At 40.9% G+C, this 22,512-nt stretch overlaps 1 protein-coding gene across 1 annotated transcript in view; it reads left to right on the forward strand.

Moving 5' to 3' along the window:
- CBL (Cbl proto-oncogene) overlaps positions 1-22,244 on the forward strand; it is a 70,099-nt gene extending 47,855 nt beyond the window's left edge. Inside the window, exons 7-16 of the mRNA XM_073656629.1 lie at positions 525-612; positions 705-836; positions 915-1,118; positions 1,264-1,395; positions 3,305-3,661; positions 3,833-3,927; positions 11,369-11,521; positions 11,616-11,713; positions 16,025-16,192; positions 18,779-22,244. Coding sequence (XP_073512730.1) covers positions 525-612; positions 705-836; positions 915-1,118; positions 1,264-1,395; positions 3,305-3,661; positions 3,833-3,927; positions 11,369-11,521; positions 11,616-11,713; positions 16,025-16,192; positions 18,779-19,038 — 1,687 coding nt within the window. The 3' untranslated portion in view covers positions 19,039-22,244. The remainder of the gene's footprint in view (positions 1-524; positions 613-704; positions 837-914; positions 1,119-1,263; positions 1,396-3,304; positions 3,662-3,832; positions 3,928-11,368; positions 11,522-11,615; positions 11,714-16,024; positions 16,193-18,778) is intronic.
- The last annotated feature ends 268 nt before the right edge of the window (positions 22,245-22,512 follow it).

Here is a 22,512-nt window from a genome sequence, read left to right on the forward strand (position 1 = left end):
GTATCCTATCTGATGTATGTGTCTCCTCTGTGATGTGTCTGCGGCAGTCTCGGTGGCTCCTCTGTGATGTGTCTGCGGCAGTCTCGGTGGCTCCTCTGTGATGTGTCTGCGGCAGTCTCGGTGGCTCCTCTGTGATGTGTCTGCGGCAGTCTCGGTGGCTCCTCTGTGATGTGTCTGCGGCAGTCTCGGTGTCTCCTCTGTTTAACTAAGATCAAATGACCCATGATGTATATGGGTACCCTATAATGAAGTTGGGCACTGAGATGTAACTGTGGTGACATTAAATACATTAAACAGTGAGCTTATTGATGATGAGTATGCAGTATATGCGCAAAGAGAAATTCTGAGGTGGTTTTAATAACGGATGTTTAAGAAAAAAAAATCATATTCCTGACACCACTTATAATTGCTGTTGATTCTCGAGCTGATGGAAAACTCCTTCTAGAGAAGATGGTATGCAGGACGATGTGCTAAATTATGATGCCCAGCAGCATTAGAGTTATTTTTTTTTTTTGTGCTTGCAGCTATCTATTTCCAGATGGTCGAAGTCAGAACCCAGATTTAACAGGCCTATGTGAACCCACACCTCAGGACCACATCAAAGTTACTCAGGTAACTATTGTCAGGTTAGCTGGTATGGTAGACAAGGATTAAGAGGAGTATTCAGATGCACTATTATGTTGCTTCTTTGCTTTCTTCTCCAGGAGCAGTATGAGCTGTACTGTGAGATGGGCTCCACTTTCCAGCTCTGTAAGATTTGTGCTGAGAACGATAAGGATGTCAAGATTGAACCCTGTGGCCATCTAATGTGCACGCTGTGCCTCACTTCCTGGCAGGTCAGAATGTCATCTTCTTGGAATGCTGTTGTCTTCCATGAGGGGTTTTCTCACAAATTCTATTCTGTCCTCTATTAGGAGTCAGAAGGCCAGGGATGTCCTTTCTGCCGCTGTGAAATAAAAGGAACAGAACCTATTGTAGTGGATCCTTTTGACCCTAGAGGCGGTGGTATGGCAATGGCAGAAATGTTACGCCATTGTCTAGACGGGGCTCCATCGCCTTGTTATGAAGATGATGATGACGACGGAAATGATTCCCTCTTCATGTTAGCTGGGGCCAAGGTTTGTCATTTTTTTTATTTATTTTTTCTTTGATTTTAATAGGTTTTTAAAGTTATAGGATGGTTTACACACTTTGATACTTTGTGATATATGATCTTCTGTTATGCCATTGGCAATGGATTGAAATCCTGGCTTTTCCTTTTAGATTGAAAGACCTCCGTCTCCGCTTTCAGTTGCTACACCGACAGCTCTACCACCTGTACCCCCTCGTTTAGACTTGCTCCAGCAAAGAAATTCAAATCCTCCGGGCGCATGTAGTCCTGCAACCAGCTCGAAGGTGAATCTCAAACATCTCTGCTTCTACATATGTTTGTATAACACATGCATATATGTATGTGTGTATACAGTTAGGTCTAGAAATGTTTGGACAGTGACAAAAGTTTTGCCATTTTGTCTGTCTACCAAAACACATTCAAGATCGTTATATAATCAATATGTGGTGCAGACTCTTAAGCTGTAATTTGAGGGTATTCGTATCCTAATTGGAGTAAGGTCACATTCACACTTTCAGTATTTGGTCAGTTTTTTACATCAGTATTTTTGTAAGCTAAAATCAGGAGTGGGTGACAAATTCAAAAGTGTTGCTATTATACTTTTCCTCTGATTGCTCCACTCCTGGTTTTGGCTTACAAATACTGATGTGAAATACTGAACGTATGAACGTGGCCTAAGGTTTCAAGAATCACAGCTCTTTAATATGGAACTGCTTCTTTTTAAAGAGGCCAAAGGTAATTGGACAATTATCTCAAAAGCTCTTTAATGGGCTAATCCCTCATTAATCAGTCATCAATTAAGCAGGTAAAAAGTCTGGAGCGAATTCCAGGTGTGGCGATTGTATTTGGAGCCTGTTGCTGTGAACCCACAACATGCGGTAAAGGAGCTCTCTATGGAAGAGAAACGGACCATTTTTGGGCTGGAAGAAAAAAAAAAGAAAAAAAAAGAAATCCATCAGAGAGGGTAGAAATTTTATGAGTAGGCAAATCAACAGTTTGATACATTTTTACAAAATAAAAACGCTGGTGAGCTTGGGAACTCAAACATCCACAGAAGACAACAGTGGTGGATGATCACAGAATCCTTTCCATGGTGAAGAAAAACCCTTTCACAACATCCACCTAAGTGAAGAACACTCTTCAGGAAGTGGGTGTTTCGGTATCAAGTCTACCATGAAGAGAAGACTTCATGAAGGCAAATACAGAGGGTTCACCACAAGGTGCAAACCATTAATCCGCCTTTAAAATAGGCCAGATTTGACTTTGCCAAAAACATCTAAAGAAGCCTCCCAGTTCTGGAAAAGCATTCTTTGGACAGATGAAACAAAGATCAACCTGTACCAAAATGATGGAAGACAAAAGTATGGAGAAGGCTTGGAACGGCTCATGACCAAAGCACAGCACATCCTCTGTAAAACATGGCGTATGCGATGTGATGGCACTGGGTCACTAGTGTTTATTGATGATGTGATTGAAGACAGAAGCAGCCGGATGAATTCTGAAGTGTATAGGGTGACACTTTCTGCTCGGATTCAACCAAATGCAGCAAGGTTGATTGGACGGCGCTTCACAGGACAGATGGACATTAACCCAAAACATACTGCGAAAGCAACTCAGGAGTTTAAGGCAAAGAAGTGGAATATTCTGCAATGGCCAAGTCAATCACCAGATCTTAATCCCATCGAGCAGCATTTCACAGGCTTAAGACAAAACCTAAGGCAGAAAGTCCCACAAACAAGCAACAACTGAAGTCAGCTGCAGTAAAGGCGGCAAAGCATCACAAAGGAGGAAACCCAGCGTTTGGTGACGTCCATGGCTCCCAGACTTCAGGCAGTCATTGCCTGCAAAGGATTTTCAACGAAGTAGTAAAAATTAACATTTTATTTATGGTAAAGTCAATTTGTCCAATTACTTTTAGCACCTGAAATGAGGAGGATTTGTAGAAAAATGGCTGCAATTCCGAAACGTTTCACAGGATTTTTTTTTCTTTCTACCTCTTTAATTGAACCTTAAATTAAACCTACATCTCAGTAGTTTCAATTTATATAAAAAATAGTGGCCTGTAAAGTCCAAATCGTGAAGATTCCTTCTCTGTCCAAATATTTCTGGACCTAACTGTATGTATATATGTATTTAATTTTTTTATTGTGTTTGTAACATTTTAAATGCCATTTTTTGTATGTAATCGTTTAGGCCTCTGCTAGTTTACATCACAAAGACAAACCGTTGCCTGTCCCTCCAACACTTCGAGACCTTCCACCACCTCCACCCCCAGATAGACCGCATTCGATGGTCGGTGACAACAGACCTCAGAGGAGACCTCTTCCCTCCACTCCAGCAGAAAAGCCACTTCCCCTTCCCTCAAATCGTCCGGATCCTTGGCGTTCTGTTCCCAAAGCTCCAACGCCCAACTTAAATACTAGTGACCCGTGGACTGGGGCCAAGGAGCTTACCAACAGACACTCTCTGCCCTTCACGTTGCCTTCACATATTGATGATAAAAGGGTAGAACGCCATGGTAGCACACAGAGCTTGGACAACGCTGCTACAGTAAGTCCTGAAACCAAGCAATGAGCTGGTAAGCTTATTGATAGCAGTGCATTATCTCATGCGCTTAACATTATCTGCCTTAGTTTCTGTTCAGATTTATAGCTATCTGATCCACAAGGTAGTATAAAAAAAACCTTTAACTCAAACATGACCATTTCATCTATTTTTCAGAGTGGATGTGTGGAGCTTTTGGCAGGGCTTGATATTGATGATCCCAAAGTGAAGCCATCTTCTTCTGCCAATGCCATCTATTCTTTGGCCGCCAGGTAAAATAATTCTAATTTTAGTGTTTTTATATATTTTATTTTTTTTATACCAAAAGATTTTTCTGAACCCAAATTTGGTGTTCATGTAGAGTTTCACAACACTGCAGTAGAAGATCCATCACTTTTTACTAGGCTTGACCACATGGGTATGTGCACACAACATCTCTTTTGGGCAGATTCCACCTGAAAAAATGCTCATTGAATGTTAAAAAGAAAGCTCATGTGCGCTGCCACGTAGAAACGACTCTGCGTAAGGTGCCGTCTGTTTTTACCTTTTAACCTCTTCATGTTTCTAAAGCCGTGAAGCAGCTAAAACAAGCGTCTTCTGCCTCCTAAAACGATGCCGGTTCATTGGGGTCTGATAGACGCCTTGTGCTCGTACCCCATCTCTGATTTCACACAGAGGAATATGGGGATTTTGTCTGTCGGGCGTGTGGGAATAAGGTGCAGTACCACACAGCTGGTGGAGGGTGGGGTAGTAAAGTAGACCCTTTTCTTCTGTTCCCACCACACCATGCAGGAGAGCATACCTCCATTGTAGCTGCATCCTGGAATGTTCTGAATTATTTCAAATAAATGGCTACATAGAAGAAAGCAACACACGCCATGTCTTATGTACATAATTTAGGTTTAAATAATAAAACCTTAATTAAATACATGATACATCCCCCTTAATTTTGCAACAGTAGTGATGTGCCCTTTTTGTTATTAGGATCTCCTGCGGTCATTGAGTTCTCCTCTCCTTCTTAGTAAGATGCCCTTACATCACAACAGTGCCACCAATTCTGCATTCAGTGTGACTCCAGTCCGGAAATGTCAGTGGAGGAAATGGATTTAGAGTTGCAGTTGAGCGGCCTGGAGGTGTCAAAGAAGGAACAACCACTTCTTGTTTCAGAACTTTTCCTACTTAAAGAGAACTTGTCTTCATGTCCACAGTGGGCAGTTTCTGCTCTGTTTATTGTTCCTGCTCTGACTCCTAGTTCGTGTGTTTTGTTTTATTAACTCCGCCACTCGGTTTCAGAGACACAAGTCTTTTTATATAGCGCTAATTTTATAATAGTTATGCAGAGCAGCCTATAGACACCCCTCCCCCCAGAAAATCCTGGGAGCCACGCCTCCTTGGTAAAGATTATCAAAATTTGCATGAAATAAAAAAGGCCCATATCTTTAACCTTATGGCGGATTTAAAAAAAAACCTTGGGACCAGTGGAAATAAAATAAAAGCAAAAACTGCCCCCTGTTAACCAGTCCACTTAGAAAAAAAAAATCAGTCTAAATAAAACTTAATCCTGTGCTCAGTCTGGTGTGTTGGCATCAGAGGGGGCATAAAGTCCAGTAACATGTTAATGATCTGCGTGCACTGCTAGCTCAGGCCCAGCACTAGGCATGACATGCTGTTTGTTTTTATTTTTTTTACTAGTGATGAGCGAGCATGCTTGTTACTTGAGATTACAATCATGCTTGGGTGTTTCCCGAGTATCTTCAGCATGCTCGGGTGTTATGTTTTAGTCACGCTATGTGCATGATTTGCGACTTTTTGACAGCTTTAATACATGTGAGGAATGCCTGTTTCTTAGGCATTCCTCACATGTATTAAAGCTGTCAGTCGTAAATCATGAGCACTGAGTGACGAAAACATAACACCCGAGCACACTGAAGATGCTCGGTGAGCACCTGAGCATGCTCGCCGAAAGGGTAAACAGAACATACTCGCTCATCCACTGTTCTTTACCTTCTGTACATGGTTGCAGAGAAATCCATCTTGCCCGAACTGCTGAGATTTGGACTTTTATCCTGAAGATGTTCATTGCCTTAGTCAGGATGGTTTTTTTAGGGACCTGTGCAGAGGGGGGGGGGGGGGGGATGTGAGCTGTGATCATCACCCATTGTGAGTGGTGGATCCTGTTATTTATATATCAAGGTGTTACATAGTAACATAGTTTGTAAAGCCGAATAAAGACTTGCGTCCATCAAGTTCGACCTGTTAGTTCTGTAATTGCTAAAGTTGATCCAGAGGAGGGCAAAAACCCCAAATGATTTGGCCAATCTTCACCTGAGGAAAAATTCCCTCCCGACTCTGAAACCAGCAGTCAGAATAAATCCCTGTATCAACCTACTATTTTATTTTATTTTTAAGTATACGCTGAAATCTGCCTGGTATCTAGAAATGCATCCAGTCCCCGCTTGAACTGGTGTAGTGAATCCGACATTACCGTCTCCTCACTCAGTGAATTCCATATTCTCACTGCTCTTACCGTAAAGAACCCCTTCCTATGCTGGTGCTGAAACCTTTTCTCTTCCAGTCTTAGTGAGTGCCCTCTTGTTACCGTAATATCCCTCCTTTTGAACAAATCCCGGGCAAGATCTCTATACTGTCCCCTAACATATTTGTACACATTTATTATGTCCCCCCTCAACCTTCTCTTTTCCAGGCTGAATAGTCCTAGTTTTGCCAACCTCTCTGGGTATTGCAGTCCCTCCATTCCCTTTATTAATTTTGTTGCCCTCCTTTGTACCTTTTCAAGCTCATTTATATCCTTTCTATATATTGGGGCCCATAACTGAGCACAGTATTCCAAGTGTGGTCTGACCAGTGCTTTGTACAGTGGAAGAACAATGTTCTCATCCTTTGCAGCTATACCTCTTCTGATACATCCCATTACCCTGTTTGCCCTTACAGCAGCGGCCTGACTTTGGGCACTCTAATTTAGTTTGCTATCAATCAAGATGCCCAAGTCCTTCTCCATCTCTGAATTCCCCAATGATTTCCCATTCAGTGAGTACTGGTGACTTCCATTTTTCCTTCCCATATGTATGACCTTACATTTCTCCTCGTTAAACCTCATTTGCCATTTAATGCTCTACCTACCCAGCTTATCCAAATCCCTCTGTAGGTCTGCACTATCCTCTTTTGTATTAATTGTTTTGCATAACTTTGTGTCATCTCAAATATTGATATTTTACTATTTATCCCGTTGACTATGTCGTTAATAAAGATATTAAATAACAATGGGCCTAGTACAGACCCCTGTGGTACCCCACTAGTGACGCTTACCCAATCTGAGTATATTCCATTTATAACCACCCTCTGCCTTCTATCCTTTAGCCAGTTAGCTACCCACTTGCAGACATTTTCCCCCAGCCCCATCATTCTCATTTTGTATACCAACCTATTATGTGGCACGCTATCGAACGCTTTTGAGAAGTCGAGATACACGACATCCACTGGTTCCCCCTGATCTACTCGAGAGCTAACCTCCTCCTTTGCTTGTAATCCTGCCTGTGATGATAATGAAATGACCGCTGAAAAGTGATCTTCACTCAGTCCTTCATGAAGCTCAGGGGCTGGAGTGAGAACTTCGAGACTTCAGTTGTTTTTTTTTTTTTTTTTTTTTTTTAAAGTTACGATCAAGAACTCTCAACAAAACGCCTTTCTTTAAATGGTTAACTTAAAAACTTGATTGAAAAGTAAGATTTATTTTCCCTATCAAGCTAATGGTAATGGCAGCCCCTGAAATGTCTTTTTTTATGTCCTTTTTGTCAGAAACCAAGATAAGATGCAAAGTTAGCATATTTGGTTTGACCACGTCTGTAAAAGTAAATCCCAGCATTACTGTTTTTAGTAATCTCTCCTCCCCTAGTAAAAAGTTGTAAGAGCCAAAATGGTGCCCACTACAGGTCACCGTGCTAAAAACAACCCTTCACACAGCTCTATTGATGAAGCAATACATTTATGGCTTTAAAAATGTGTCAATGAGACAAAACTTTATGTATTTTTTTTTTATTTTGTAAGGGTATAGAGAGATTATGGTATTGCTGTAATCGCTCTGTATTCGTTACTTAGTATACAGATTTTGTATTTAGAATTCATCACTTCTATAAAGCGGATCGGTCACCGGATTTCGTAAAACGGCATACTTTTAAATAAATCTTGGATCTGATGAGGTTGGTGTACTTATCCAGAATGGCTTTACAATCCTTTTTTTCAAAAGTTTCTGAATTAATATTTAAAGGAGAATTGTTCTGAGCCCAGCTGAATTGCTCATTTTAATATCTTGGGAGTACTGCCTTTCTGTCTTGGATTTTCAAAGTCTGTACACCAGCCTCAACAGACCAAGCAATGTGAACTGAGGTCTAAGACGGTACACATGCAAGAAATAGGAGCATGTTCACACTAGCAAAAAGAAGCAAAACCTACAAAAGACAAAAAATATATCTCATACCCTACCATCATTATATATAAATGTAAAGCAAAGTTGCATATGAAATATAGGGTACTTAGTGAACTATTTTTGATCAAAAAAAGTATACAAGCCGTCCCACCAGCGACAAGGTGACCCTAAATTGGGACGGTACCTACACTGTCTATATTAAAAACCTTACTGTATATCAAAGTTGAAGTAATGCATATAAAAGGGTAGACAAATAGGACCGGGTCCCAACTTCAGACCACCTAGGCCCGTGGTAAGCTACATACTTTGCTTTACATTTATATATAATGATGGTAGGGTATGAGATATATTTTTTCTTTTATAGGTTTTGCTTCTTTTTGCTAGTGTGAACATGCTCCTATTTCTTGCATGTGTACCATCTTAGACCTCAGTTCACATTGCTTGGTTTTTTGTCTTGTTTGCATTCTGTGCAAATTAAGGGTGTGGCATCCCCTTTGTTGAGCTGATTAGTATATATGTAGCTTACCACGGGCCTAGGTGGTCTGAGGTTGGGACCCGGTCCTATTTGTTGATCCTTTTATATGTATTACTTCAACTTTGATATACAGTAAGGTTTTTAATATAGACAGTGTAGGTACCATCCCAATTTAGGGTCACCTTGTCGCTGGTGGGACGGCTTGTATACTTTTTTTGATCAAAAATAGTTCACTAAGTACCCTATATTTATTATGCAACTTTGCTTTACATTTATATATAATGATGGTAGGGTATGAGATATATTTTTTGTCTTTTGTAGGTTTTACCAGTCTCAACAGGTCTGAGATCTCTTTAATAATATCTAATGCTTGTATTGTAAAATCTGAGGACTGATCCACACTAAGCATTCTACCCCTTCCCGACACAGGCTTTACTGGTTTGTCCTATGTCTGGAGCGTGTGGAAGTTTTGTACAGCGTTCATCCACTTCTGGCCATAGTGACTGACTTTAGCATTGACTATTGCTGATAATTGCGAAAATGCCACTCTCAATCCCTGACCGCACCAGTAAAGGTGTGCAATTTCTGGTTTTGCTCAGTTTTAGGTGTATCTGCGCTTCCGTTGCCGTGTGGTGTCAATGGTTGTCTGTCTGCTGTGGGCCCCTGTGATCTCCTTGTTGATACTGGTATCAAAGCCCAGACTGAGATAGAGAGATAGAGATATAGATATAGAGAGAGAGATAGATATATAGATAGAGATATATAGAGAGAGAGAGAGATATATAGAGAGAGAGAGAGAGAGAGAGAGAGAGAGAGATCAAAACTATGAGTTAACACATGTGGAATTATATACTTAACAAAAAAGTGTGAAACATCTGAAAATGTCTTATATTCTAGGCTCTTCAAAGTAGCCATCTTTTGCTTTGATGACTGCTTTGCACACTCTTGGCAATCTCTTGATGAGCTTCAAGAGGTAGTCACCGGAAATGGTTTTCACTTCACAGGTGTGCCCTGTCAGGTTTAATAAGTGGGATTTCTTGCCTTATAAATGGGGTTGGGACCATCAGTTGTGTTGTGCAGAAGTCTGGTGGATACACAGCTGATAGTCCTACTGAATGGACTATTAGCTGCTTTTTACTTGCCATAATACAAATTCTAAGTAAAGAAAAACGAGTGCCCATCATTACTTTAAGAAATGAAGGTCAGTGAGTGTGAAAACTTTGAAAGTGTCACCAAGTGCAGTTGCAAAAACCATCAAGGTCTACAAAGAAACTGGCTCACATGAGGACCGCCCCAGGAAAGGAAGACCAAGAGTCACCTCTGCTTCTGAGGATAAGATTATCCGAGTCACCAGCCTCAGAAATCGCAGGTTAACAGCAGCTCAGATTAGAGACCAGGTCAATGCCACACAGAGTTCTAGCAGCAGACACATCTCTACAACAACTGTTAAGAGGAGACTTTGTGCAGCAGGCCTTCATGGTAAAATAGCTGCTAGGAAACCACTGCTAAGGACAGGCAACAAGCAGAAGAGACAAGTTTGGGCTAAAGAACACAAGGAATGGACATTAGACCAGTGGAAATCTGTGCTTTGGTCTGATTAGTCCAAATTTGAGATCTTTGGTTCCAACCACCGTGTCTTTGTGTGACGCAGAAAAGGTGAATGGATGGACTCTACATGCCTGGTTCCCACCGTGAAGCATGGAGGAGGAGGTGTGATGGTGTGGGGGTGCTTTGCTGGTGACACTGTTGGGGATTTATTCAAAATTGAAGGCATACTGAACCAGCATGGCTACCACAGCTTCTTGCTGCGGCATGCTATTCCATCCGGTTTGCGTTTAGTTGGATCATCATTTATTTTTCAACAGGACAATGACCCCAAACACACCTCCAGGCTGTGTAAGGGCTATTTGACCAAGTAGGAGAGTGATGGGGTGCTACGCCAGATGACCTGGCCTCCACAGTCACCAGACCTGAACCCAATTGAGATGGTTTGGGGTGAGCTGGACCGCAGAGTGAAGGCAAAAGGGCCAACAAGTGCTAAGCATCTCTGGGAACTCCTTCAAGATTGTTGGAAGACCATTTCCGATGACTACCTCTTGAAGCTCATCAAGAGAATGCCAAGAGTGTGCAAAGCAGTAATCAAAGCAAAAGGTGGCTACTTTGAAGAACCTAGAATATAAGACATATTTTAAGTTGTTTCACACTTTTTTGTTAAGTATATAATTCCACATGAGTTAATTCATAGTTTTGATGCCTTCAGTGTGAATGTACAATTTTCATTGTCATGAAAATACAGAAAAATCTTTAAATGAGAAGGGGTATCCAAACTTTTGGTCTGTAATAAATATATATATATATATATATATATATATATATATATATATATATATATATATATATATACATATACATACATATATACACACTCCCTGACGGAAGTTGTGTCGCTTATCCATTTTATGTAAATAAAAGCATATAACCTGACATTAAATTCATCCATTGGTTTTATAAATTACTCTTTTGAAAGCTGAAACCCTCCCAAATTTGGTTTAGGTTAAGAAAATAAATTGGCATCAATGCTGAAATATTGATCATTTAATGAGCACAGAATCGTCAGATATCAGTATCAACAAGAAAACCACAGTGGCCTGCAGCAGACACCCATTGACACCACAAAGTGTGTTTATTGAGGTGGAGTGTTGTGTGTGATGGGTGCAGGCTGAGCTGATCGCATCTCCTGCAGTCTTGGCTCTTTTTCAGGTATACGTCTTCTTCCCATCTTCTTGCATTATAGGCCATTCCCAGTGCCAAAACCTCCATTAGGAGACCATTCAGAAAGTGCTGATGATTCAGAATACATGTGCCCATCTTCCCGACCTGTTATTCCCACCGTGGTACCTAAGTGTGAGACAAAGAGGCCAGTGGAAGTGATGACTCCTGGGATGAGGTTAGTAGACATTACGCCCTGGATGATATAGATATATTGGTTATGTTTGAGCTAAATACTGATGACGTTCTTCTTGTTATTCATTGATCCTTAGGCCTGGTGAACCGTTGATGGAAAGGGATTCATACGAGACCATGTACAACATCCAGTGCCAAGCGGCACCGGTGGTCATGGAGCCGGGAGGAGAAGCAGGTAAGACTTGTAAGCCACACTATTTCTCATTCCTCATTTTAAATTAGTAATTAAGTAAAAAGATCAAAATACTCAATAAATATGCTTATTCAAACATAATTTTTATTATTGTTATCACAAAACATACAGACACCCCATAAAATCATGTCAAAAGCCCCTAAAACATAGGAAACCCCAATAAAATTGAGGCAGTGTGGTCAAAAGATATCACTGTAAGCACTGAAGATGATTACAGTTCAGAAAGTCAGAACACATAAGGTAATACATTAAATTTGGGTGCACATCACCACTCATAGGGATCATGCCAGAGTACCCCCCGACAAAGCAGCACGCGAAACACGCGTTGGGGTACGAGGCAGTGTGGTCTCCCAATACTTTGGCACTGGTTTGTATTATGCCTGCCTTGGGGGTACTATAATTATGATATCACTTGGTTGCTAACAAGTACTCTGGCATGATCCCTATGAGTGGTGATGTGCACCCAAATTTAATGTATTACCTTATGTGTTCTATATAAGCTGTAACTGATGTAACCAATGTGATAATTTTACTGGCTTGTATATGGGATAAATCCCTTAAACTATGAGGATCTGTACTTTATCTACATATGTCATATGATAATCTAATGGCTTGTATATGAGGATTTGTACTCTATTTACATATGTTATCTAATGGCTGGGACATGGGGTATATCCCACGAAACTAAGAGGTTCAGAATTCTACTGTTATAGCTTTAAATTATGATTTTCTGAACTGTAATCATCTTCAGTGCTTACAGTGATATCTTTTGACCACACTGCCTCAATTTTATTGGGGTTTCCTATGTTTTAGGGGCTTTTGACATGATTTTATGGGGTGTCTGTATGTTTTGTGATAATTTTTATTATTGTTATGTTTGAATAAGCAGATTTATTGAGTATTTTGATCTCTTTACTTAATTACTAATTTAGAATGAGGAATGAGAAATAGTGTAGTGTAAGTTGGGTTTCCTCATCTTGTCTTAAGGATATTAATACACTATACGGGAATGAACGTCTATATCCTTTTTTGTTTACAAAAAAAAAAGACTTGTAAGCCTCCTGGAAAAATTTACGAAGTTAAAGGAGACCAAAATATAAACCATTCTCAAATATATATAATTAAAAAAAATACTGTCAAATTTCTTGATGAAAGCTCTGGTGCCATGCTAGGTATGGGAAGAACCCAGCGTACGACAATGGGGTAAGCCCAGCAACTAGAGAAAGGGGGAGTGGAGACCCCTAAGCAGATCTAACACCCTGACTCCCCTATCATCCCTAAAAAGGTTCCTCAACTTTCGTCGAGTAGGATAACTTGGCCCTGGCTGACCCTAGAGCTAGGCCCTAGGTAGGGAGGGGGAAGGGTGAGCACTAGTCAGCCCCACTGCAACTAGAGACAAACCAGGGAAACATACAGGGGATACACTTAGCTTTGAGAAGACACCAGAGAGATGACGACCTCAATCACCAAGGAACTCCAAGGAGAATCCAGCCGACTGACAGAACTTCAGACCTGACCAGGGGAATTTACTCTATCACCAGCAACTCTCTGGAGAAACGGAGTGTATTTAAAGATCCCGCAAGGGCATGTCTATTAGCAGCAGAAGGTGGAGATCACTGCTGGGTCCTAGAGAGGGAGGGATGATGAAAAGATCAAGAAGGTGTCTGTAAGGCCAAGCGCAGCGACCTTCTACAGCCAGATCCAGAATGACTGTCCGTCAAACCTGACACAGCCGTGACACCAATGTGTGTGGGAGGAGATGGGTAGTGTGGAGCACAAAAACACAGGGATGATCTGTTACTATCCATCATACTGAATAGTGATATAAGAGGCAATGTAAGATGGATTTTCCTGTTATGGAGCATCGGGGGAGAAGGAGGCTTAGAAGCTGTCAAGGCAAATGCAGCGTGTTTGCAATGTAGTGAGGGACTGTGATTAACGCTTTAAAAGCTGCTGTAACCTGATTGTAGTTGACCCCTTCACGACATCCGTTGTAAATGTACAGCACAAGTCAGAAGCTGGTGTTTTGAGTGGGCTACTGCAGCGAGCCCACCCCATACCCAGCAGGTGATGGCTGTGTATTACAGCCAAGACCTTCCGCTTCCTTCAGTTGCTTATGGAGCCGTGCTCCTCCTACGATTAACCTGTTAAATGCCACGGTCAGTCTCTTGACAGCAACATTGAACACTCGCCGACATGCGCGCGCGTCATTCTCTCCGCCCATCAGCGGACCCGTGACTTGATCACAGGTCACTGGTGGGTTTTCATGATAGCTGGGGGTTAGTTGACGACCCCCCGTGCTTGTCATTACGGAAATCCTTTGAAACCCTGCCTGTGTCCGAGCTTTAAAGGAGACCATGATTTCTGCTATAAAAAAAACATAAGCAATCACATAGCTCCATCTGCCAAAAAAAAAAAAAAGGTTTCAGATCTTGGAAAATGGTGACACAACTCCAAACAATTTTTTTGCAAGCTTCTGATATATTTTTCGCCACTAAAATGATAAAAAGATGGACATGTTGGGTATCGCTGTAATCGTATTGATGAGAAGAAGCATATTACCAGGTCATTTTTACCACAAAATGTACACCGTAAAAACAATTTGCAAAAAAAAAGTCAGAATTGCAGGATTTTTTTTCACTATTTCACCGCACTTGGAACTTTTTTCCCCGTTTTCCAGTAGACTATGTGGCAAAATGAATGGGGTCATTCAAAAGTACAACTCATTCCTCAAAAAGGAATCACTTATATGTCTATGTAGACAGAAAAATAAGAGTTATGGCTCAGGGAAGAGGGGGGGGCCACAAAAATTGACCACGGCGTGAAGGGGTTAAGAAAAGTATTGTCTGAATTGAGTATTTTTTCTTTCTGGCTTATCTGGATGTAATAGTGAATTCTCTTTTGAAGAATTTGAGAAAAATCGGTGAATCGATTCTCCCAAAAAGAAATGGTATGACTGGTGAATGACGTATATGTGAGAGCAGTGTTACCAAGTAACATTAGGTGAAGTTCTCCATTCTTCTGGTAACCGATAAGTCGTCTTTTACAAGCTCTTAAATTCCGTCATCTTTTAATAAAATGGTTGTGTTATTGGCCCTGAACTGAGAAATGTGAGCTGTGGGTTCATGGAGTTTGTAAAATGAAAAGTCTATGGTCACATTTGTCTCGGACTTCCTTGTTTCTGTGAAATGGAGGAAGGATCACGCCCTTCTCCAGAATCTCTGCATGCAAGACCCCAGACACGTGCAGTATCTCCCCTCCATTACATTGGGCTGTTCTAGCTGGTATGAGAGCGAGCCATGACCAGGTACCGGTCCCTCCTTACATACCGCTCCTTATAGTGTAAGCATTCCCATAGACTTTATTTAAAAGGAAAGTGGAAAAAAAAAAACACTTTACAAATAATTTTTCTTATAATTCCGTTTTGTGAGCACAGCTCCTGTGCAGAGCCATGTGCACCAGTGTGGCGCTGCTGCTCCAAGGCTACAGGATGCAAACAGCCCATGTGTAGTGTGAGGCGGTGCCATGTGTGTGTTCCCTGCTTCATACTGTCATCATGTCACTTCAATAGGTAGCCTGTTATTCCTGATGTGTGGGGTTTTCTCAGAAGGAAATCTATTCTTCAGCCATATCCTTGAGAAAGCAGTGTGGCTGGATAGGCCGCTATACCAGTAATATTAGGCAAAACACGTAGGGGCAGTGCAGAAATCCTCTTCTCACTTCCTGCAACTTTTCTCTTTTGTACCTAAAATATATATTTTTTTTTTAACACATACTTGCAAATTACTTTAGGGGTCTTTCACCAGATTTCACAGTACAAGCTGCATGCATTGTTAGAGCCTTCAGATCTGAGGACGGAGGTCTGCTAACTGTAAAAATCCATGTCAGGATGGCTGTATAATCCAGATTTTAAATTGAGCTTTTTAAGAGTCCGATTAAAGAAGTTCAGAAGACCCAGAGTATTATTTCTGTTCCCCTCAGCCTGACTGCTGCAGCTTGTACTGAGCAGTGTGAGAACACAGCAGGGAGGAGGGACACTGAGGAGTTTGTCAGACTAGCTGGGCGGAGATGGAGTTTAAAGGTTCAGATTACGTTCATCATAGTACTGTATCTACAAAGTACATGGGTCTAACATACTCAGATTGTGTTGTGAAATCTAGTAACAGATCTGCTCTAACGAGACAGTTGTTATGAAACTGGAAAGATGGGGTAATATGACATGGGGATTTGTTCAGTGTGATGTGGCGGCTGCTGCAGTGTGATAATGATTGTCGTTTTTGCTTCCTAATGCAGAAGAATGCTGTGCTGCATCCAGTAATGGGCCAGAAGATGATGAAGATGATGGCTATGACATCCCAAAGTCCCACTTGCCAATGGCTTCAGCCCGGCGCACACTTTCTGATATCTCTAATGCCGTTCCTGCCTTTAGTTCCAGCACCGCTGGTAGAGACCCTGGTGCAGGTACAAGAGGTCGTATGTCGTACAGTAATATCACATGTCTGCTCCCTGTATTTCATGTGGGTCAGGAACTCAGCCTACATTTGTTCCAGCAGATGATGGCTGCGTTATTCAGCCATCATCTGCCTCTAACAGCCACGGTTGGACCTGAGCTTCTCACACTGCTGTCAACCTGTTTAATGCCGCTGTCAAGCTGTAACATTTGTCTTTTTCACTTGATAAAAACGCCAGTACGGAATTGAATTGCGCGGGTGAATAAAAAAAAACTTTTTCTTCATTGTTGAAGCATCGGTTTACTGAAGCAGTGCAGCCAACCTTACGCCTTTCATTCAACTAGATACAATCTGATAGCGGCATTTACACTATGCGGCCTCAAGGGCACGCTGTTCTAACAGCCCTTCAGTGCCACTGCAGCAAGATTGTGGGGTACTGATGGTTTGCCATGACGGCTGGGGGTCTGCTGAAGAATGCAGTGGCTGCCATTCATAGGTGATTTTTTTCTCTACACAGCAATACTGTGGTATTGCAATATATAGTCGAGACAATCAGAAAATCGCAGGGTCAAGTCCCCTATGGGGACTTAACAATATCGAAAAGTTATTAAAAATATGGAAAAAAAATGTTTTACTCAAACCCATTAAAAAAAAAAAAGAAATCAGAAAACTTAAAATACTACATGTGTGTATCGTTAAATCCCTAAGAGTCCAATCCATTAAGGTGTAAAATTAATTAAACCCAATCTGTAAATTTTGTAATGAGAAAAAAAAACTAGCTGCCAGAATTTCATTTTTTTTGAGCACCGCAACACTGCAAAAGTAGGTGAACAAAGCATTATCGACCCCCAAAATGGTATCATTAAAAGGCTAAAGGCACAAACAACAAGCCCTCACACATCTCTATTAACCAAAATTTGAAAATGTCATGGGTCTCTGAAAAAATTCCCAAGCGGAAATTTTTATTTTTACAAATTTCCAAATGGGTTTTTTTTTTTTTTTTTTTTACACCTCTTAAAGGAAACCTGTAACCATGAAAATGCAGTATAATCTGCAGGCAGCATGTTATAGCAGGGGAGCTCAGCAGATTGATGGATAGTGTTGTGAAAAAGGGCTAGGTATAACCTGTATTTTCATCATTTAATCTGCTGCTCTTTCTGGGATTTCCGGTCCAGTAGGCGGGGCTATCAATAACTGACAGTTATTTCTGTGTGCACACTTATATAACGATAGCTGTCAGTCACTGATAACCCCGCCCACTGGACCGGAAGTCCCAGAGAGAGCAGAGCTATAAATAAATGAATAAATCACAGGTTATACTGAATCTTTTCTCACAAAATCACATATCATTCTGCTCACCTCCTCTATAACATGGCACCTGCAGATCACATTGCATTTTCTTGGGGACAGGTTCTCTTTAAAAGAAAAAAAAAACATGCATGTTTAGTATCGCAGTATTCATGCTGACCTGGAGAATCACGCTGCCGGGTCATTTTTACAATATAATGAATGCTGTAAAAGCAAAAAATAATGGCGGAATTGCACCTTTTTTTTTTTTTTTGCATTTTAGCCATGCTTGGATTTTTTTTCCCCAGCTTTCCAATACATCAATGATGGTTTTCAAAGGTACAATTTGTCCTGCAAAAAAACAAGCCTTCATACAGCACTGTCTGCAGAAAGAGAAGACAGTACATTGCCTGGTCGGGAAGGAGTTAATCTCCTAGAATCGAGATTTTAGCGTGAAATTGTTAAGAGCCACCATCATTTTATTTCCTAAATCAATATTACACATGAAAATAAGCGACTGTGTAATATATCTTATCAGAGAAATCTGCTTCTTCCTCCTCCTGGACTGATCATTCACTCTGTTCCTGGGTAATTTTCCCATCACTGAGATAGTAGATGACAGTTGGTACTTTTAAAATTCTACAGAGGAGAAGGAGCTGGAGGGAGACTTCTCCATAGAATGTTATGAGCACCAACTGTCATCTCATAACTAGGTAATGGGAAAGTGTATTCACTGAAGACAGATTTTACCCTGGAATTGAGTATTTTGAGACTGATCGATAAGTTTTGGCGGAGAAAGAAGCAGATTTCTCTGGAAAGATATATTACAAAGTTTCTTATCACATGTACTATTAAGCTATGAAACCTTTATTGAAATGACTGTAACTCTTTAAATATTTTCCATTCCAAAGAGTCCTGTTAGCATGAATTCTTTTTTCATAGATGAACACTTTCTGGTGAAATGTAACTCAATACTTCTCAGTTTGATCATTGAAATATACATATATGTTGATGTGTTTTGTTTTCCAATATGTGAACCCCGACTTTTTAAGATACTTTTATGATGGTAAATCATCACTTTCTGCTTGGTAGGGGTCTAGTTTACACAACTTCCACTTCCCCTGCCCATAGACATCTCGTACTTTGTCGGCACTGGATGGGTGCCTTTTTAAAGTTGTATCCCAGTCTACAAAGCCTAGATGGCAGCGGGTCCCACACCAGTCCCCATTCTCCCCCAGCTGGTTTGGTTGTCCATATTCTTGATTTATTTGTTGCGTGTCTGCATCCTTACTGGGTTTTCATTTTGCAGGGGCTTTTGAGTCTTCAGCTGTTCCAGAGCGTCCACCAAAACCCTTCCCAAGAAGGATGAACTCTGAGCGCCGCCCTGCGCCTGCTGGTGATGGAGGATCCGCGCCACTCTCCAGTGAGATCGAGAGCTTGCTAAGCCAGGGCTATTCTCAGCAGGATGTGAATAAAGCCTTGCTCATCGCTCATAACAACATTGAAATGGCTCGAAATATCCTCCGCGAGTTTGTAGCCATACCATCTGCTCCACACGTGGCTACATAGCAGTCGGATCCACAAATACTCCCACGCAGTGTCATGAGAAGAGTAATGAGTGCACCTCTGATCCTGGAGGGAGCAGCTATGGGACCAGTGGGGGGCAACTGTGAGTACACGGATAAAAAAAGAAATTGTCCGTACTCCGCCCCAAACTGGAAGCATACAGGGTATGGGTAGAAGCCTGCCCACCAATAAGCATTACAAATCAGGTGATTCCTAACCAATCAGAATGCAGTGTGTTAGCGAGCGCAGTTTCCCCAAATTTTTCTTTTTGGCAACTGAAAGGAAATCCTTTTCATCATGGCAGACATGGGACGCTCTGATTGGCTCAGGGGGTTATCATGTATACACTGAACCCACATTCTCCACCCGTAACCTTTTTTTTAATTTAACTGCCGGGCACTATAGGCCCTATGTTGTGTTTTGCGAATAGATCGCCAACTTTTTTTTTTTTTTTTTTTTAACAATTCAGTGTTATTTAATCTACTTCACCGGCATCTTGTATAGATGCAGAATGGGGGACCTCACTGATTAAATTATGTTGCCTTGGAATAAGAATCAAGATGGCTCATTAACATGCAGTAAATGCCAACATTTACTGAATAGATTTATATTTCCTGGCCCAGAGGATCTATTACCTGCTGTGTATTTTTGTTTTTCTTTTAAATCCTGTGACTAAGGGCCTTGACTCAGTCCAGAAACTGAGCTCTGCTCCCGTCTTTAGGGGTGAATTAATGCTGCCTAACTCAGGTTGAAAAGGGTTAAACGGGGGAAATCTTGTGCAGGGAGGAAGGAAATGATGGGGGTGAGATCCAGCGCTCCTGAGTGAGCTGGAGATACCTTACCAAGTATACCAATGCCCATCGCTCTGTATTTCTCTGTATACATATGTAACATATACAGTATATTTATGTGTATGTAAAATGTGTATATATGTATACACCTATATGTCCACGGTACGTACAGATTTATCGATTGTATGCATTTTCTACTACTCAGTTGGGCTTTAATCTGAATAATTGTACAGTTACCTGAAGAAACTCCACTTCCAGATATATATTCTTGTGGTCCAGCTGCAGTCTGAAAATGATGGAAATCTACAGTCACGTATATCTAGTGATCCAGAATAATGGCCGTTCTTTCTCATAACCACTTTGCTTGTCCATACTGGTTTTTCCACATGTAGCTTTTATAGCATGTAGACTTTTTTTTTTTTTTTCCCCAGTAAGATGGAGCACAATTTGTTCCCAGAGAAGGTCTGAAGGTAAAACTAAAATGATACCTTTCACCTCTTTCCTTTATATATATATGACAAAAGCAATGGAAAAATGAGTGTAATATGCTTAACATGAAGAAGCCCCAAGGTTAAAGGACTTCTCTTTATTTTTGTTTCCTGTATGTAAAAAAAGTCAGCTGTGCTCCTCACCCTTTCCTGCTGCTCCAGTAGTGGCTATCAGCTGCTGTCGTCAGTCCTTGTTAATATGGCTGCAGCAGTAATGTTACCATAAAACGCCACAGCAGCAGTGGAGAGCTGACACTGCAACAGCAGGAGGGAGAGGGAGCTCACTATTTTTATATAGGGAAACCATATGGAGCAAAAAAAATTACTTACTGCCCATTGAAAGCGTCTGACACATCTCTCCTTACTTTGAGACATGACGTAATTGGCATTAGAAGCAGTGTTCTTGTAGATTTTGAGGGCTGCTTTTCCAGAGGGTATGTGCACACAATTCCTTATCCTGCCTGAAAAAGTGCATGCAAATAAATTCCTAAAAAGAATGAACATTTGCTGTTCATTCATTCAGTCTTTTGCGGTTTTTTTTGTTTTTGTTTTTTTTTACCTTCAGGCTTCAAAAGCCACAAAACTGCTAAAAAGAATGACCTGAACGTCCTTCAGACGGCTTCTAAACAGGAGCGGATTAAGAGACACCATCTTATAAGAACAACCAAATAAGACTCTTCAGGAAAAACACCGCTGGCATATTCCAGGAGTATCCTCCGCGGGTACGCCGGCATGTACGGAACGCTGTGTGCACATCCCCTTGTCACAGGGGACCGCAGGCCGATTCTGCCCAGCTGTAAAGCTAGAAGCGACCCTTTTCCTCCTCCCTGCACATTTTCTTCTCCGGATACAACTTTGTTGCCCTTTTTATCTTCTTGTGTTTTCCATTTAGAGTTCTGTTATCCCCGTTCTTCCTCCACATGTCTGTTACCATTTTAGTTTTCTTTTAATTTTTGGGTTTCTGACCAAGTATCAGAATTTTTAACTGTTAGCGCAAATGAAGGTCTCTAAGGGATAGAAGCATTTTAGGGGGTCGAGCTCCATTTTTCCTCAATGTTTTTAATTCCAAAGTTTCTTATGTTGGATCCATGTTTACCTCATGCCGTGGGCTTTCTGTTCTCCATTCTTGCAACGTCCTGTTACATTTGCAAACCTTACATACATTAACCTCGGAGATGGTAACATTATCTGCCGGCTATACATTTAATGGCAGATATCTCTCAGATTGACTTTTAGGAAATTCTGCGCTTTCTGGATTTTCACAATTTTAGTAGCAGTTAATAATTCTTTGTTTTGGGAAATGTATCTGTGATCACTTCTATACTATCTGAGCTCATCAGTACTACGTGTCTTCTGATGACTATTCACAGCAATGGCATTGTAAGCAGACAATGTGTAAACCGCTTAAAAAGATAAACGCACTCCTCCTCCTCGAAGTTCTCCAAACCCCACCGAGTGATTGGTTTTTGCATAATTGCTGTTGCAACGTTATGGCCTCAAGATACAGTAAGTATTCGAGGCTACTTGGCAGCTGCTAGTGTTCAGAAATGACCAACACGTGCTCCAGGTGATAGCAGTGTTACAAGCTTGAATGTTTCATGACCATACGCCTTTTGTTTTTTGTTTTTTTTATTTTATATATATATTTTTTTTATTAAATGTCTTGATTCATTCAAGACCCAAAGGTAAATATTCTTGCGTATGAGGGCCCCCGTGAATTCCCTCATCCTGATATGTTTGTATTTTATGCCTGTGTTCTTTTAACGATTGTAGATTATACTAAAAGAAAAAAAAAAAAAGTACAACTTATTTATTTAATGACTTTCTTCTGTTGACTAAAGAGCTTTTCTTATTTTATTTTCAGTTGTTTTTTCTGTACAAGTTGTTGGGGAAAAAAAATTATTTTTAAAATAAATTTTTTTGTCTGGTACTTCCTGTGTACTTCGTCAGAATTGCACGTGTTCATGGTTTGTTAACATACAGTGGTGTGAAAGGGTTTCCCCCCTTCCTGATTTCTTATTCTTTTGCATGTTTGTCCCACTTAAATGTTTCAGATCACGAAACAAATTTAAATATTAGACCAAGATAACACAAGTAACCACAAAATGTAGTTTTTAATGAAGGTCTTAAGGGAAAAAGAAATCCAAACCTACAGGGCCCTGTGTTTAAAAAGGGATTGCCCCCCACCCATTAAAAAA

The sequence above is a fragment of the Phyllobates terribilis genome, unplaced genomic scaffold, assembly GCF_046119375.1.
Source record: "Phyllobates terribilis strain yellow unplaced genomic scaffold, ASM4611937v1 Scaffold_12__6_contigs__length_324123572, whole genome shotgun sequence".
Classification (NCBI taxonomy): domain Eukaryota; kingdom Metazoa; phylum Chordata; class Amphibia; order Anura; family Dendrobatidae; genus Phyllobates; species Phyllobates terribilis.